This window comes from Trichomycterus rosablanca, chromosome 22 (genome assembly GCF_030014385.1).
Source record: "Trichomycterus rosablanca isolate fTriRos1 chromosome 22, fTriRos1.hap1, whole genome shotgun sequence".
In the NCBI taxonomy this organism is placed as follows: Eukaryota; Metazoa; Chordata; class Actinopteri; order Siluriformes; family Trichomycteridae; genus Trichomycterus; species Trichomycterus rosablanca.
This window is the reverse complement of record NC_086009.1, coordinates 19,305-38,212: the sequence shown is the minus strand read 5'-3', so window position 1 is coordinate 38,212 and position 18,908 is coordinate 19,305. Positions and strand designations below refer to the sequence as shown.

The 18,908-nt window shown below is 40.1% G+C and overlaps 1 protein-coding gene across 2 annotated transcripts; it reads left to right on the top strand.

Moving 5' to 3' along the window:
* Positions 1–2,724: 2,724 nt before the first annotated feature.
* Positions 2,725–18,216, top strand: nsfa (N-ethylmaleimide-sensitive factor a). 2 transcript variants are annotated; one of them, XM_063018512.1, is made up of 21 exons: positions 2,725–2,795; positions 5,221–5,306; positions 8,316–8,415; positions 8,512–8,551; positions 10,174–10,340; positions 10,426–10,533; positions 11,286–11,361; positions 11,449–11,604; positions 11,814–12,013; positions 12,114–12,279; positions 12,487–12,561; positions 13,052–13,239; positions 13,492–13,587; positions 13,779–13,935; positions 14,588–14,721; positions 15,108–15,174; positions 15,258–15,337; positions 15,421–15,555; positions 15,748–15,861; positions 15,992–16,047; positions 16,983–18,216. In XM_063018512.1, exons 1-21 carry the CDS (start codon positions 2,784–2,786, stop codon positions 17,002–17,004), a joined length of 2,235 nt encoding a protein of 744 aa, XP_062874582.1. In that variant the 5' UTR covers positions 2,725–2,783; the 3' UTR covers positions 17,005–18,216. The 2 variants fall into 2 exon arrangements, with proteins under 2 accessions (XP_062874582.1, XP_062874583.1); XM_063018513.1 differs by lacking the exons at positions 15,258–15,337; positions 15,748–15,861; positions 15,992–16,047; positions 16,983–18,216 and having other exon boundaries at positions 15,421–15,501.
* Positions 18,217–18,908: the final 692 nt, after the last annotated feature.

Below are 18,908 nucleotides of genomic sequence, written 5' to 3'. Positions count from 1 at the left end.
CGGCCTAATTCTGCCCTGCACGCATTGTTCGTGGTGTGTCTGTGTGTGTTAGTGGTGTATCGGTGTGTGTTAGTGGTGTGTTAGTGGTGTGTTAGTGGTGTGTTGGTGGTGTGTGTTAGTGGTGTGTTAGTGGTGTGTGTTAGTGGTGTGTTAGTGGTGTGTTAGTGGTGTGTTAGTGGTGTGTTGGTGGTGTGTTAGTGGTGTGTTAGTGGTGTGTTGGTGTGTGTTAGTGGTGTGTTGGTGTGTGTTCGTGGTGTGTCTGTGCACCTTTAGGATGCTTTTACAGAACTCTGTGTGCAGGGTCTCTAATGGATGTTTGTCCCAATTACAGAATTGATGGTGTGTAAGCGAACCCCAAACTTCACTGCCATATAGAGCAATCGGTTCAATTATTTATTCAAAAATTTTAAGCCAAATTCGAACTGGAATTTCCACAAATGTTTGACGTTTTATGGCGTCGACGCCCTGCGAGCTTTTTCTCTCAGTTCATTTACTGCCGGGTTAAAGTTTCCTGTGGAACTAATGTTTAGTCCGAGGTAAATATAATCTTTATTGTGCTCAATTTCATGATGTCCTCATTTAAATGTGTTTAAACACACACACACACACACACACACACACACACACCACCTCTATACCTCATTGTGTCCAGTGTGAACCAGGGTGCTGTGACAGGAAGTAGATCAGCTGGACGGAGGGTGGTAACTGTGCCAGTGTTTCCTGTACCGCTCTGAATCACTGGACTAAAATAAAACAATCAAAGTAATTTGGAAGCACTGGATTATTCTTACATTCAGTTTGTTGGTTTCACTGGTCTCTGGATATTAATGGTTTATCTGGTACCAGTATAACCATGGTAGACTAGCATGAACTAAAAACTGTGTGTAACCAAAAGCAGCAACTATCAATCATCTAAATCCCATACTGTATAAAACTGAACCTGAGATGTCATGATTTTATTAGTAATAACTCCTCACATGTTCATCAAAATTCTACATATGAGGGTTCCTCAAAAACTTTTTTAACTTTTCTACATTGTCACCTTCCACTGTGTTTTTCCAGCGTCGTACCAACTGTTTTATATTTTTTTGGTTGAGCACGTAGCCACTTTCATCATCACATGAAAATCTTCTTCCTTTTAAAGCTTCTTTCTGAGGGGTGAAATAATCCCATGATGCCCAGACAAACCCTCACACAACAAGCAGATAGGAGGATCAATCCCGGGTGTCCTGAGACCACATTGCTGTGCTGCACCACACCACCCCATAGCTGGTGTAATCAGAAGTAAATATGAGTGTTTAGTTCATTAGAGCCGACTGAGGAATGCGGATGTGCTGCTAATTACAGGAACAGGAAGTTCATAACCAGCTTCCTTTGTAAATAGAGGGATACTGAGGAGGAAGATAACGAGGAGGAACAACACCATGTAGAAGCTCAGGGCGAGATGATCATGATCACAGTGACTGAATGAATCACATGAGGGTGAAGATTCTTTATCTCAAACCCCTCACACATGAACACATGAATGTAATGATGACTTTATTGAATCTGTTGATCATTGATTTTATGAATTGTGAATAACTGGGTTCCGTCCCCTCTCTGTTCACTCTGAGGTGTTGGCTGCTTGGCCCTATAGGTGTGAGTGAGTGAATAGATGAATGAGTGAATGAGTTTTATGTATCATTAAAGCTGTTTACTAAGAAGCAGCTGCATGAAGTAAAATTGTAAATTCTATCAGACGGTGTGATGGATGATCTGACTGTCCAGTGTCCTTCACATTAACGAGTTCTGAGGCTGCAGAGAAACGGTCATTCTGTCCTTCCACTACACTGCCTAACACACACACACACACACACACACACACACACACACACACACACACACACACACACACACTCTCTCTCTCTCTACATTAATAAATCCTGAATAACGAGTCTCGGGGCTGCAGATAGACAGACAGCGAGAGCTGGAGGAGGAACAGTCATCACTAACATCATTACTGCACCAATATTTCCTCCATTACACTTCTACTGTGTGTTAGATCTAAACATTTCTACAACAGATCAACACCAACAACCTTCAACCAACTGTTTACCCTCCTGTCTGGGAACCTACCAGAACTTAGTCAGTCAAGAGAAGAATGTGTGATGTGTTAATTCTCTAAAATATTTATTTAACTGATAAAGTAGAAAATTTTTTCACTGATCAACAAAGGCCGGCGTCTTCCTGCTGAATTAATCACAAACTTCCTGGGAAAAGACGTCGCCTTGATGGCAGCATGTGTCTCTAAAATCCCAAAAAAACACCTCCACATCAATGGAACCTTTACAGATATCTAAACCAGCCATGGACACTGATGCTCCCCATACCATGATAGATGTTGGACCTTTCACTGAAAAGCGTTTCTCTGGCTCCCTCTGCTGGTTCTATAGATAATACAGTTTACATACAATAAAAACTATAATATTATATTTACTGTTATAATTGTATTATTATCATCATTATTATATTATTATTATTATTGTAATGATATAATTATGCAGCAGTTGATATAATGGAATATTTCCCATCAGCCCACACTGCTGGATTATTTCGGACCGGACTGAGAGGATTCAGGTCACGGTGACATTGTGCGCGTCTCGTGCTGAAACTGACCAATCAGAGCGCTCCGTTCCGGAAAAAAAAGGGGGGGGGGGGATTTGGTTGCGCATCATTATACACCAGAATACCGGCGGAAAGAGAAACAGCGCAGAGGATCCGCAGCACCGAGACCCAGCTCAGTCATGGCTACCCGGGTAACATGAATCCATTATTATTATTATCATACATTTATTAATCCATTTGCGCGTGCAGGGCGCGTTTAATGTGATTATTTAAGGTGATAATGAGCGCGCGGCTGCGGGAGTGATGATGAGGATGCATCAGTACACAATAATACACAATAATACACATTATTACTTTTGATTTTCTTTATTTTCACGATGAATTTGGTGATGAATGTAACTGTTGTGTAGTGTATCTGCTCTGTGCGTGTGTGTGTGTGTGTGTGTGCGTGCGTGTGTGTGTGTGTGTGTGTGTGTGTTAATGCGCTAATGCTGCGGATTTGACGCTCGGATTTACGGTTCTTCTCCGCACAGACACAGTTAACATGATTTCTGTGTGATTTCTGTGTGGTTGTGATGATGTATGATGATAATGTGTGTGTGTTTTCATTGCGTGTTTTATTTATTTATTTTATCAGACAGTGCTGCACCGTCATTATTATTATTAATATTATTATTATTATTATTATTAATATTATTATTATTATTATTATTATTATTACTAACCCACATCACTCTTGTATCTAATATTAATTAATTATTACCCGTTAAAGGCTTTATTATGGGTACTGAATGTTGTGGCCCTGTCCCAAACCGCATTAAAGTAGTGCTACACCTGCATGCTGCGTTGGAAATTTTAGTGGATTGAAACACAGCCCGAATGACAAGCAGATTTATAGAAGATTTTAATATACACAAAACAAAATAATGCAAAGTGTGTGTGTGTGTGTGAGTTTAATTTATAAACAGATTAGCTTTGATGATGGTGTGTTTGGTGGTTGGATGTTGGGGGGTTGTGCTCTTATAACCTGATTATAAGTTTTGTGAAAATCTGCTGGGTCATAAATATATAGACACCAGTTGATTTCTGTGGTGGTTTAGAAAGTTCTAGAATGGCTCGGCCTCCTAATTGTTTCTGACTGAGTAAGACTGAGTCGAGCTGATGATCCTGAGAAGATTTTGTAACGCATTAAGTGGCCGTTAATGGAGATATTCTCTGTAGTGTCATTATTAATGTGGACACAAAGTGTTTTCTGATCATTTGAGTGTCTGAGTGGTATCAGTAAACACAGAGTGAGTCTGACAAGGACCAGCTTGTTATGATCAGACGACCGGGTCAAAGGATCTCAGAAACAGTGAGGGGGGTCACAGGTACAGCATAAACCAGGCGCGGCTCGTTCCTTAAGGCGATTGGGCGACGCACCACCAAAGGGCGAAAGGGAAGACATTTTTCTTTCACAGCTGTGACTGTTCTGAACAGTCTGTCTTGCCTCTGAATATCGTAGTCCAATCAGCGTCGAGTTGTGTTCCGTATAGTACGAAACAACTCTATGATTGCTCTCATAGATTTTATCTGATTGAAAATCGGCCCGGATCGCTCTCATAGACTCATTTCATTTTCAGCATTTAGCAGACGCTTTTATCCAAAGCGACTTACACAGTGAGCGGAACACAATGAGCAATTGAGGGTTAAGGGCCTTGCTCAGGGACCCAACAGTAGCAACTTGGTGGTGGCGGGGCTTGAACCGGCAACCTTCTGTTTACTAGTCCAGTACCTTAACCAGTATTGCAACTGGTATTAACCAGTATAGACTCTCATGTTAAAGCTCTTTTTATCGAACTGCAGGCGTTGCAATACATTCTGAATGGGTTCCGGGAGGGCTCGCACTTACGTGCTTGCGTCACACGTAACCTGGTGTCGCGATCTCGTCACCATGATTACCATCACCTCAGTTCGGAGAAACTACATTGTAGTAATCACGATAAATTAGCAACTAGCAACAGGATAAATTAGGGCCACCCAGACCAAATTTTAACATCAAGTATCTACAAAGGGGGGGAAATCATATAAGTTACAAGTAAATTACAAGTAAGTAATATAATTTTTAAATAGTGAATTGTGATTACGCTTATTGTATCTCCCCAATTTTTTAATTGTACTTTTTATTCATTGCACATCAGCCCCGATGCCAATCTTTATTCTGGAACTGCTGCACCCAAAATTAAATGCTATCTGATGAAGACTGAATTAAATTGTTAGTGTGAAGGCTTTACTTTACTTTATGATTAATGATAAAGCTGGTTTCTCTCCATGTTCAAAGTTATTTGTGAGGGCAAACTGACAGATGACTTGAGATGTTAATTATTAAAGCTTTAATTTACCCATTGAACAGGTCACCTTGGCCATCATCGCAACAATTGCCCCCCGAGAGATTTGGCAGGAGACGCCACTGGTATAAACACAGTATAAACGCAGTATAAACGTAGTATAAACGCAGTATAAACGTAGTATAAACGCAGTATAAACGTAGTATAAACAGTGTGTTAGTTGCAGAAAAGATGTGGTGCATTGTGGGAATTTTCATAACTGTGTTTTCTTTCTCTTGGTTGATATTAGATGATGCAGGCGGCTCGATGCCCCACTGATGAACTTTCATTAACTAACTGTGCAGTGGTGAGTGAGAAAGATCTACAATCAGGACTGTAAGTATAAATAACATCTATTATATACACTAATATATAACTTAATTCTATATACACAAATACCTTAATTAACCTTCAACAAAACATGGTACAGGAAATTACGTTTGATAAATTACTGTGAGAATAAATAAAAGATATAAAGACTTTGATGGAACTAGCTTTGCTCATTATTTAAATGTGTGGATGTGTCACGAACGGTGGGTTTAGGCAAGACACAGAGGGCAGACACACACGCAGAGATGCCAACAAACTAATGATTTATTAGAAACAAAAGCTACTCACAAGAACTAGGAACATAGCTTAACAGGATGAGCTAGAAACATGACTTAACATAACTTAGCATGACTTAGCATGAATTAACATGACTTAGCATAACTTAACATGACATAACCTGACTTAGCATAACCTAGCATGACTAAACCCGACTTAACATGACTTAGCATGACTTAACAGAAGAGAGAGACCAGAGCCACACAGAGTCCAAACAAGCCACCATAGCAGTCCAACAAAACAGTTCCCACTCTAGTGCTCCAGTGAACCAATCATGAGCTAGGGCGTGGCACACAGGAGCACCAGAGCACACAGAGGCGAAGTGTTACATAACCCCCCCCTAAAGGCACTCCTCCTGGAGTGCCTAAAAACACGAAACACAAGGAGGTCCTGGGCCCTGCGGGGCAAATTTAAAGTCATTAAGTAAATATTGAGGCAGGCATGTCAGAAGTGCGGTAACGCAGGCTGCCGACGGCAAACCAGCCAACAATAGTTCAGAAGCAACCTCTGGGGTGCTGACTTAACAGAAGCGCCATCGGGGGGCACCAACTCGAAATCAGAAACGCCGTCAGGGAGCGCCAACATGGAAACAGAAGCGCCATCGGGGGGCGCCAACTCAGGAACAGAAGCACCGTCGGGGAGCGCCAACATGGAAACAGAAGCGCCATCGGGGGGCACCAACTCAGGAACAGAAGCACCATCAGGGAGCGCCAACATGGAAACAGAAGCGCCATCGGGGGGCGCCAACTCAGGAACAGAAGCGCCATCAGGGAGTGCCAACATGGAAACAGAAGTGCCGTCGGAGGGCACTAACTCGGAAACAGAAACGCCATCGGGGGGCGCCAACTCGGAAACAAAAACCAGCTGCGTGGAGCCTGGCGAAGAGGCTTCAGGAGTCAGCTGCCTGGAGCCTGGCGAAGAGGCTTCGGGAGTCAGCTGCGTGGAGCCTGGCGAAGAGGCTTCGGGAGTCAGCTGCGTGGAGCCTGGCGAAGAGGCTTCGGGAGTCAGCTGCGTGGAGCCTGGCGAAGAGGCTTCGGGAGTCAGCTGCGTGGAGCCTGGCGAAGAGGCTTCGGGAGTCAGCTGCGTGGAGCCTGGCGAAGAGGCTTCGGGAGTCAGCTGCGTGGAGCCTGGCGAAGAGGCTTCGGGAGTCAGCTGCGTGGAGCCTGGTGAAGAGGCTTCGGGAGTCAGCTGCGTGGAGCCTGGCGAAGAGGCTTCGGGAGTCAGCCGAAGAGGCTTCGGGAGTCAGCTGCGTGGAGCCTGGCGAAGAGGCTTCGGGAGTCAGCTGCGAGGACCCTTGAGAAGAGGCGTCTGGAGTCAGCTGCGAGGATCAGTTGCTTGGAACCTGAAGATTCGTCTTGAATCAGTTGCTTGGAACCTGAAGATTCGTCTTGAATCAGTTGCTTGGAACCTGAAGATTCGTTTTGAATCAGCTGCTTGGAACCTGAAGAAGCTTCGTGAATCAGCTGCTTGGAACCTGGTGGCGGCAGCAGCAGAGCTGAAGGAGAATTGTCTGTAGTAGACTGTGGCTTGAACTCTGCAGACTGGAACATTAAGCTTGGAACTTTAACAGGAAACAAAACTGGAGAGGACTTGGAACCGTTTGACTGTCTGGTTAGCAGACCCTGACCTGCTGACTGACACCTACGACCGACAGAGACAGATGAACAAGGAACAGGACTAGACAAACTAGAACTCATGGAACCTGACTTAGAGACATGACTAACTTGAACAGACGGACAAGACATGACAGGCTGACCGACCTGAACCTGAATACCTGGAACTGGCGAACATGACATGGACTGAACTGGCAGGGTACGGCCATGGATTTCAGCTGGCTGGGGGTCCAGAAGGTGCTGCTGGTAGAGCTGGCTCTGCAGAAGGAAGCCGTCGACAAATGAGTCGCTTCCATCATATGGAGCTGACCTACTAAGCGGTAGGGTCTGAGGAAACCTCATGGAGTTAAACTCCGGGAACACATAAACCAGATACATCTCGCTGTGCCCTTGTGGGGAGTACTGTTATGTCACGAACGGTGGGTTTAGGCAAGACACAGAGGGCGGACACACATGCAGAGATGCCAACAAACTAATGATTTATTAGAAACAAAAGCTACTCACAAGAACTAGGAACATAGCTTAACAGGATGAGCTAGAAACATGACTTAACATAACTTAGCATGACTTGGCATGACTTAACATGACTTAGCATAACTTAACATGACATAACCTGACTTAGCATAACTTAGCATAACCTAGCATGACTTAACATGACTAAACATAACTAAACCTGACTTAGCATAACTTAGCATGACTACATGACTTAACATGACCTAACATGACTTATCATGACTTATCATGACTAAACATGACTTAGCATGACTTAGCATGACTTAGCATGACTTAACTGAAGAGAGAGACCAGAGCCACACAGAGTCCAAACAAGCCACCAGAGCCACACAGAGTCCAAACAAGCCACCATAGCAGTCCAACAAAACAGTTCCCACTCTAGTGCTCCAGTGCACCTCTTAAATAGAGGGCAGCTGGAGCCAATTAGTCCTGGGGAACCAATCATGAGCTAGGGCGTGGCAGGAGACAGAGTGTGCTCAGGAGAGGGGGGCGTGGCACACAGGAGCACCAGAGCACACAGAGGCGAAGTGTTACAGGATGTAATATTCCTAAAACATTACAGAATAAAACTGAATATAAGTGAACAAGTTATTTTATTGTGTGATTTTTACAGACACGTGGCTGTTAAAACAACGCCGAACCACAAGTTTGTGTTCACAGTGAAGAGTCACAACACCGTAACTCCTGGAACTTTAGCATTTAGCTTACCACAGGTACTCACACGCTCATCTGATTCATTCATTCATTACAAAATAATCAGTAATGTCATTAAAGTGATTTTTAATTCTGTATCTGTGTGTTTCTGACAGAGAAAATGGGCCGGACTCTCTATTGGACAGGAAGTGGAGGGTATAAATAATAATCATTCCATTGATAATGTATATAATGTATATTTGAATGAAACACTGTACAGAAGGTGAGCTGTGTTTGTGGCTCAGTGATAATTGATTAAAATATATTAAAGGAATAAATGATTAAAGATGAACCATTAATAAAATGCACTTTGTAGTGAAATTTATGATCATAACTTACATATACCATATATACTGTACACTATATTATTCAGTATATTATACACTATATGATACATTATACTGCCAAAAGTATTCGCTCGTCTGCCTTTACACACATATGAACTTGAGTGACTCCCATTCTTAATCCATAGGGTTTAATATGATGTTCCACCCTTTGCAGCTATAACAGCTTCAACTCTTCTGGGAAGGCTTTCCACAAGGTTTAGGAGTGTGTTTATGGGGATTTTTGACCATTTTTCCAGAAGCACATTTGTGAGGTCAGACACTGATGTTGGACGAGAAGGCCTGGCTCACAGTCTCCGCTCTAATTCATCCCAAAGGTGTTCTATCAGGTTGAGGTCAGGACTCTGTGCAGGCCGGTCAAGTTCTTCCACACCAAACTGGCTCATCCACGTCTTTATGGACCTTGCTTTGTGCACTGGTGTGCAGTCATGTTGGAACAGGAAGGGGCCTTCCCCAAACTGTTCACACAATGTTGGGAGCATGAAACTGTCCAGAATCTTTACACCACTGCATTTGACGTTTTGCATTGCGCTTGGTGATGTAAGGCTTGGATGCAGCTGCTCGGCCATGGAAACCCATTTCATGAAGCTCTACACACTGTTCTTCAGCTGATCTGAAGGCCACATGAAGTTTGGAGGTCTGTAGTGATCGACTCTGCAGAAAGTTGGTGACCTCTGCGCACTGTGTTCCTCAGCATCCGCTTACCCGCTCTGTTATTCTATGTGGTAACACTTGGTGGCTGAGTTGCTGTCGTTCCCAATCGCTTCCACTTTGTTATACGAGCACTGACAGTCGACTGTGGAATATTTAGTAGTGAGGAAATATCACGACTGGACTTGTTGCACAGGTGGCATCATGGTACCACGCTGGAATTCACTGAGCTCCTGAGAGCGACCCATTCTTTCACTAACCTGTGGCCATGGAAGTGATTGGAACACCTGAATTTAATCATTTGGATATGGGAGTGAATACTGAGGCAATATAGTGTATTATCACAAGTACAGAAATACAGAATGAACTGTGTAAATCACTTTGGTTATTATCTTACCATTATTGGTTATTAATAATAATTCCAATCCTAATCCAGATAAAAGTCGGGACGGTACAGAAAGTGCAAATATAAAGCCGCAGAGTTTCTTCCATTTCTGCGGATTTGATGTCAGACAGGATGAAACCGAAATTTTCATGTTCTGTCCATCGACTTCATTTCATTAGTTAATAAACTTTCATTCCTGCATTTCAGTCCTGCCAGACATTCGGTAAAGCGTTTACCACTTTGTAATGACCACTGGAGGTTTTTATTTAATTTGCATTTTCCACACTGTTCCCGTTTGTTCTGATTTGGGGCTGTAATAGTGATAGTAAGAGTAAAGAAATGATCTATATGGAGTGAGTGTTAATACGTGTCTGTTTAAATACTTCTGGTGTTTGTAGTGTCAATGTACACATTTGATAAATCGAAGCAGTGCATCGGAGTGATGACGATCGAGATCGACTTCCTGCAGAAGAAAAGCACCGACTCTTCTCCGTACGATTCCGATAAAATGGCCAACGAATTTATTCAGCAGTTCAATAACCAGGCTTTTAGTGTTGGCCAACAGGTACAGAATAATCACACATTCATCATGATTATTATTATTATTATAGTGTGTGTGTGTGTGTATAACCTTGTGTTTGTTTGTTTAGCTGGTGTTCAGTTTCTGTGATAAATTATTCGGGTTGGTGGTGAAGGATATTGAGGTGATGGACGCCAGCATCCTGAAAGGAGAAATTGCAACCAGCAAAAAACAAAAGGTTCATTTATTTATTCCATCCTGTAGTGGGGTGAAACACTCGTGAGTCTAGTACAGAAGGACCGAGAACAATCAGAAATTACAGACCAATCTACAATTGTAACACAATGTACACAGACTGAACTGTCCACGGAGCGCTGGGGAATCAGCAGCAGCTAGTGGTTCTGGTTACAGTCAGTACAGGACAGACGCTCGGGCAGGACTTGATTCTTTGGTGGTTTGGCCAGAATTAGGAGTTTGGGGGAGTCACACAGAGCTTAGCGTGGCTCTGTATGTGATTGATATATATATTTATATATTCACTCATCAGCATGATCACACAAAACTGAGCAGCTTTCCTGATTGGTTGTTCTGTCGTTAGCTGGTTTCACTGTTTCTGAATGTAATAAATTATCGTCTAATAATGAAAAAAATTCTGATTTATTTATAGTGCTTGTATCAGCTTTTCATAATCCATCAACACTGTGCATTCTTACAGGCGTGTGTTTCATGAAGACTCACAGTAACACCTCCTTTCAAACTATTATTATTATTATTATTATTATTATTATTATTATTGAACACTGCAGTACTGTAGCTTTAAAGAAAAAATCTTAGATCTAAGTTACAAAAAAGCAAGAAATTAATCATAGAAACAGAATATTCATTTTAATTTCTTTTGGAAATATCAAAGATTATTAAAGTCATTCATCAGCAAATAATCGTCATGTTTTCATTTAAAGTCTTTATTTTTGTTTCTTTCCGTGAGTTCAGATTGAGATCGGACTGTTGGTGGGAAACAGTCAGGTGATTTTTGAGAAAGCTGAGAGTTCCTCTCTCACTCTAGTTGGTGAGTTCTGATTTATAAACTAAGAATTACGTTCAGATTCTCAAATTTCACACTAAAATATTTCATCCTGCTCATGTGGTTTATCAGGAAAAGCCAAAACTAAAGAGGCTCGTCAGACCATCATCAACCCAGACTGGAACTTTGAGAAGATGGGGATCGGTGGTCTGGATAAAGAATTCTCCGATATTTTCAGGAGAGCGTTCGCGTCCCGGGTCTTCCCTCCCGACATCGTGGAGCAGATGGGTTCGAATTCCCAAAAATATTCATTTTAAATATGATTTTTTATTTAGCTGATTGTCACATCAACCATCATGTCAGGGTAGTGGTAGCTCAGTGGGTACTGGACTAGTAAACAGACGGTTGCAGGTTCAAACCCCACCAAAATATCACAATCAGTGAGTTTATATGTTTTTTATTAATGTGAAGAGAGTAAAGATCTTTTTTTGATTTAGGATGTAAGCATGTGAAGGGAATCCTGCTGTTTGGACCCCCCGGCTGTGGGAAAACTCTGATGGCCAGACAGATTGGAAAGATGCTGAACGCTCGAGAACCCAAAGTGGTGAACGGACCGGAGATCCTCAACAAGTACGTGGGAGAGTCAGAGGCCAACATCCGAAAACTGTTTGCTGACGCCGAGGAGGAACAAAAGAGAGTGAGATACATAAATACACACACACACACTCACAAACACACACACCACCATAAATAAATATTTATGTGTTTGTGTGTGTGTGTGTGTGTGTGTGCATTAGCTGGGTGCTAACAGCGGCCTGCACATTATAATCTTTGATGAGTTGGATGCGATTTGTAAGCAGCGTGGAACCGGAGCGAGCAGCACCGGCGTTCATGATACAGTCGTTAATCAGCTACTGTCCAAGATTGATGGTGTCGAACAACTCAACAACATCCTGGTTATAGGTACACAACCCTACACTACACAACTCTATACAACCCTGCACTACACACACTACACATCATTTTACACACACTACACAGCACTGTACACACACTACACTTCACTGTACACACACTTGTTGTTAGTTGGTGTCTCTCTGTAATGAACTGGGACTGATTATCAGATGTCTGACTCTCTCCTCTCACGTTTGTGTTACTTGCTTGATTTAGGAATGACTAACAGACCGGATCTGATCGATGACGCTCTGATGAGACCTGGCAGGTTCGAGGTGAAGATGGAAATCGGTAAGATCGGAACGCTCACATTTATAAACCCACAGATTAAAGATACACAAGATCAAACTGGCATCTGTAACATCACTGACAGCACCAATCACAGCACCAACCCTGGAGGACTAAGTTCAGGGTCTCTGTGGCTCCACTGAACCTTCATATTTCTTGATTTTATGATTGTAAACGTTACATGCTCTTATATTATTTAGATGACGGATGAATCAAATTGAAATCAGATTTATTTGAAAACCTCTTTCTGTTCAGACTCTCTAAATTTTAAACGGATACAGCGGGCATCTGAACACCCAAAAAGTGAGAGGCAGAAAATCCAGACTGTAAATCCTCAGAGAGGAACATGAGAAGCGACTGAGATCTTTACTCAGTCCAGCTTTTATGAATAAGTTTCATGATTAATTGTTTAAAAGAGGGCTCAGTTTAGTTCAGTTCAGATCACATTTGTATCTCTTTAACACTTTGTTCCTCCTTTTTTCTGCTCTCTTAGGGTTACCAGATGAGAAGGGTCGAATGCAGATTCTCAGCATTCACACGGCCAAGATGCGAGAGTTTAAGTTGCTCTCCACCGATGTTGATCTGAAAGAACTCGCCACTGAAACCAAAAACTACAGCGGAGCAGAACTGGAGGGGTTAGTGAGAGCGGCTCAGTCCACGGCCATGAACCGACACATCAAGGTACCGTAACACACCAAATACACACATTATACACACTGTACACACTATACATAAACAGCATACACAACCTGTACACACATCATACACACTGTACACACTATACATACACAACATACACACAATAACACAACCTGTACACATTATACACACTGTACACACAACACACAGTATGCACAAAAACACAACCTGTACAAACAGTATACACACAATACACACAGAAACCACACAATATATGTGTGTGTATGTGTGTAGGCTACAGCTACAGTAGAAGTTGATTTAGAGAAAGCTGAGAAGCTGCAGGTTTGCAGAGCAGATTTTATGGGTTCACTTAACAACGACATCAAACCCGTGAGTAACGTTTATTATTTATTACTATTAAATGAACTTTAAATGAAACCATTGATTTGTGACACCAAGTTCTGATTTGACTGAATCAGTTCGTACAGTTCTATTGTTACCGATGTTTTATTTGTATTCATGCTTTTATTCTTCTTCTTATTATTATTTTGTTCTGATTCTTCCTGATGTTTGTGTTGTAGGCGTTTGGTACTAATCAGGAGGATTATGCCAGTTACGTTATGAATGGAATTATTAAATGGGGGGACCAGGTGAGTCGTGTACTGGATGATGGGGAATTACTGGTCCAGCAAACCAAAAACAGTGACAGAACTCCACTGGTGGCTGTGCTGCTCGAGGGTAATGACATTATTATAAAGTAATATTAATAATTAATATCAATATAAATATATATTAGGCACTAGCCCACCGCCACTGATATTGTTTGGTTTGAATCTCAGCAGTACTACCGGCTTGTCATGCGTCTAGACAGACATGACTGACTGTGTCTTGTCAATTACTGAAATTATAAAAAATATACGTAGATACATAGAGACAAATAATATAACATAAACACACCAGCCACTTTATTAGGAACACCTTTCTTGGTTCTCATCCAGAACCATTCTGACCATTCTTCTTCTGAGGTGTTTCCCAGAGTGTACAGCTGTTCCTAATAAAGAGACCAGTAAGTGCATATTTACTGAATGTACAAACTGCACGTTTGGAACGAAGTGGTGAGCCTGACCCATCATTAATGATGGTACAGACTGATCTTTTAGTGGATCCTCCTTAACTTGAATATTGTACTGTAGAAATTTTTAACTCTTATTTTGTGGTTCCAACTTTTTGGAGCATCAAATTTGAAACGTGTTTATCAGTGAAATAAAGAGAATGAAACACATCACAGATACTTCTTCTTACTGCCTTTTACTAAATGTCCCAACTTTTACAGAAATGAGTTTTGGATGATTGTGTATATAAATGTGTGTGTGTGTGTGTGTGTGTGCAGGTCCTCCTCACAGCGGTAAAACTGCTTTAGCTGCTAAAATTGCTGAAGATTCTGAGTTTCCCTTCATTAAAATCTGCAGTCCAGATAAAATGATCGGACATTCTGAAATCTCCAAGTGTCAGGCCATCAAAAAGGTCAGTGATCATAAGTATTTGACTATTTTACTGTGGCGCAGCAGACAAATGTTAACAAACTGATTGTTGTACTGTACATACACCAATTGAACTATAAGTTAACTGTGCCCCCAGAAAACAGTATCAGGGCTGTAGGAGCATCTGATTGGCTACCTGACATCATTTGGGTTCATTGGAGGTGAAACTGTGGAAGGATTTAAAATAATCTCTCTCTCCACACATCCTTGGAGCAATTATTATTGTTATTAATATTATTATTATTATTATTATCATTAGTACTATTATTATTATTATTATTATTATTATCATTATTATTATTATTATTATTATTATTATTATTATCAGTATTATTATTATTATTATTATATGTTCTTCTGTGTGTTTAGATATTTGATGATGCGTATAAATCTCAGTTGAGCTGTGTGGTGGTGGATGATATTGAACGTTTGCTGGGTGAGGCACATTTATACAGAACAGAATAATAATAATGTTGCTTGTTACAGTGTGTTATTAAATATTGATATGATGATTCACAGATTACGTTCCTATTGGTCCTCGGTTCTCTAATCTGGTTCTACAAGCACTGCTGGTTCTACTGAAGAAAGCTCCACCTCATGTCTGTATCAGACACCTTCCATATACACACTCATATAATGTACTTGTGTGTGATATTTGTGTGTTATTTGTGTGTGTGTGTAGGGGCGTAAGTTGTTGATTATCGGTACTACGAGTCGTAAGGATGTCCTGCAGGAGATGGAGATGCTGGATGCTTTTAGCACCACCATTCACATCCCCAACATCAGTAGTGGAGATCACCTGGTGGAGGCGCTGGAGGTGCAACACTACATTTACACACACACACACACACACACACACACACACACACACACACACACACACACACACACACACATATATATATATATATCATATATATATATATATATATAAATATATATTTATATATATATATATACTGTATATATATATATATATATATGTATGTTTGTGTGTGTGTGTGTGTAGTTATTAGGTAGTTTTACTGATGCAGAACGAGCCACCATCGCTCAGCAGGTGAAGGGGAAAAGTGTTTGGATTGGAATTAAGAAGCTGCTGATGCTGATTGAGATGTCACTGCAGGTTCGTTATTATCTGGATTGAGTATGAATGTGATTATTGTAGCTGCTGACGTGTGAATGTTTTAGCTGTGATTTGATGTATTGATCGGGATAAGTCGTTATCAGGTTCATTATTGTATTTATTTGTACAGATGGATCAGGAGTATCGCGTCAGTAAATTTCTCTCTCTGCTGCGAGACGAGGGGGCGTAAGTATCTCAACACTTAACATCAACTCATTTACTAAAACCTTACAGGATTTGAGTTCTTTTATCCTCATTTTCAGGCTTATTTTGTTCATTTTCCACCTGAATGTTTTTATTATTTTTAATTCAAAAAGTTAATAAGATTAATAAAAAATGTATAATAAAATTTATAGTTTAATGTAACAGAAAAAGTAAAAGTGTCAGAAAAAAATAGCTATGAAATTTTAAAAACTCCAAACACTTTAGGTACTTTTCCACTTAGTATCAGTAGTGCATGACTGGAATGATATCTATCACCATACCAAATTTTCATTCTAAAATAAAAACTGCTCACTGGTACCAACAACCACAAACTGCCCTAACCCTAGTCCTTCAGATCTGAACCTCCTGATCTGAGTCTGTAGATTTTTACACACCATCATTATATGAGTGTACAGCTGTTCCTAATAAAGTGACCAGAAAGTGCAAATTTTTATTCTAAAATAAATTCTTCAGATAAATTCACGTCCCTCCCCCCATTATTTTTTGTTTTGTTTCATTTTTATCTAATAATTAGGCTGGATGAGAACAATCATATCCGAGTGTAGCCTATCTCATCACACCTGCTGGTAAGAGAATCACCGAAATTAATGTAGTTATTAGTAAATATTTCAACCATGAATTCATTTGTAAATAAAAATAATAGTTGTGTGTGGTTGTTTAGCTTTGTTTTTTTTCATGTGCTGAGAATCAGATAATTCACTGGTGTATGGAATCTGAGTGTATTTGTGCTCCTCTGACGGTTCGTTAGCATGATTATGTGCAGTTTAATTGTAGATTTGGAAGCTTGGTGACTGTGATTCCTGCAGAAATCTGATTTTTGTGCTTTTCTAACCATCCTCCTCATGGAACAACACACAGTGTGACCATGATGATTTTCTTTCTCTGTCTTTCTGTAGAGAACGTGGCTTCTACAAATAACAACACATCACTATCGACCGACAAACAATCAAATCGGTCAGCTCACACACACACACACACACACACACAGAGTGTGGGCATGTTAATTAGCGCTGTTAGCCATGTGTGTTTCAAATCTTGTGCTTTTTATGCTGTTCATGTGAATAAAAAATATATAACATAAATGAGATTATAAAGCTGTACGAATGAATTTAAATTCTATCATGAATTCATCACGGTTCACTCTGTATAAGCTGTGTGTTTATATTAGCGTATGTAGTGTTTATGATGCAGCTGTGTAACGTGTAGCTAACTGTATTTAGTATCACTCTGATTTGATCTGATTCTGTCTGATTCATGCTTCAGTGTTCAGTGTGTAAGACCCAGGGTGCAGATTTTCCAGAGACCAATGTAAAGTAGAGTCTAGACTTGGCCACTTGTTTCCTCTAGTCTTTCAGGCTCAGATCTTTTATTATGTTTAATGTTATTAGGGATTACAGTGCACAACCACTGATTACAGTCCCACAATTAGAAATAGCCAATCAGAGAGCAAGAAAAATTATAAAAGAATAGATTAATACAAAGAAATGTGTTGAACTCATTTATTTAAGTGTAAGGAACATTAAAGGGCGTTCTATTTCTAAACTGTATCAGGCTGCAGAGCTGCTATGTCCCAAATACCTTCCTGTCATTTAAAGAGTGGCAGAATAAGTTCTCCCAAGTGGTGAGATCATTACATCATACACACAGTAAATAGCATGTGGTTTGTGACACAGCCCTTTAGCTCACCGTGAGAAGCAGCATCGCTCCACTCCATGTGCAACCTAAAACATTATATTATACTCAAATATATATTAATATTAAATTAAACTTGAATGTTATTACATTTACCTTGTAAAACTGCTCCGGTACTTTTAGTTCTTGGTTTAAATTCATTCTGTGGTCGGTCACACATTCACAGTGCTGTTTTATTTATAATCTGGATTCAACATCTCAATTTTATTCTCACTTGTTAATTAGTAACATCGTTATCGTTTTTTTTGCATTCATGTGTGAGTGTGTTGGATTTTGCATTGTGTATGGATAATATTTATTGCTAACTGAATAATGTTAAGTGATTTTGCCTGTGTATTACTGTGATTGGTGATTGGTGTTGTGATGTCATCAACATGAATGATGTCATATATATGTCAAAATGATGTAATACTGCAATAAAACACACATGAAAACTGATTTGACTTGAACATGAAAAGCTGTTCATTTACAAGCACAGTAAATGCAAATGAATCTGATTTTACTTAAATAATACAACACAGAGATAAATCTACTGAAGTGCAAATGACCTCATTTTACACTCAAGACAAAGTGTACAGACACCTAAAATAAATAAAATGAATAAATAAAAACATGTTTAGTTGGTGGTAGCTTTAAGACTCAACAGTGACATTCATTTGCTTTATGCAGTAGTTCAGTCATTCAGTCCTGGCCTATTGCTTTTGGCAAACTATCTTTAATTTCCCAAAGTTACCATATGAGAAGCTTTCAGCTTCTTCTGTAGAAACCAGTCGTGAGTTCTTGGTGCTTCATGTTTGGATTGATCTTGGGATCGTACACATACCGGACTCCAAACATGAGCAGCTGAATTATTACCAACATTTTCATTTTTGTTTTGTCTGAACTTTGTTCAGTATTTACATTTTAAAAAAGAGAATAAATTCTTGTTTCATCTTATTTTATTTATAATAATATTTTTAGGCACAACTCTTAAATGTACAGAACTGTATATAGTTTAATCTTTAAGTACACATAACTAATTACTATAAATATTTGAAATACATAAAATATAAGTTGTTAAATATGTCCCATCACCATTAAAGCATTAAATACATGTTATTACTAATGTTTACATTAATTATGACAGTGAA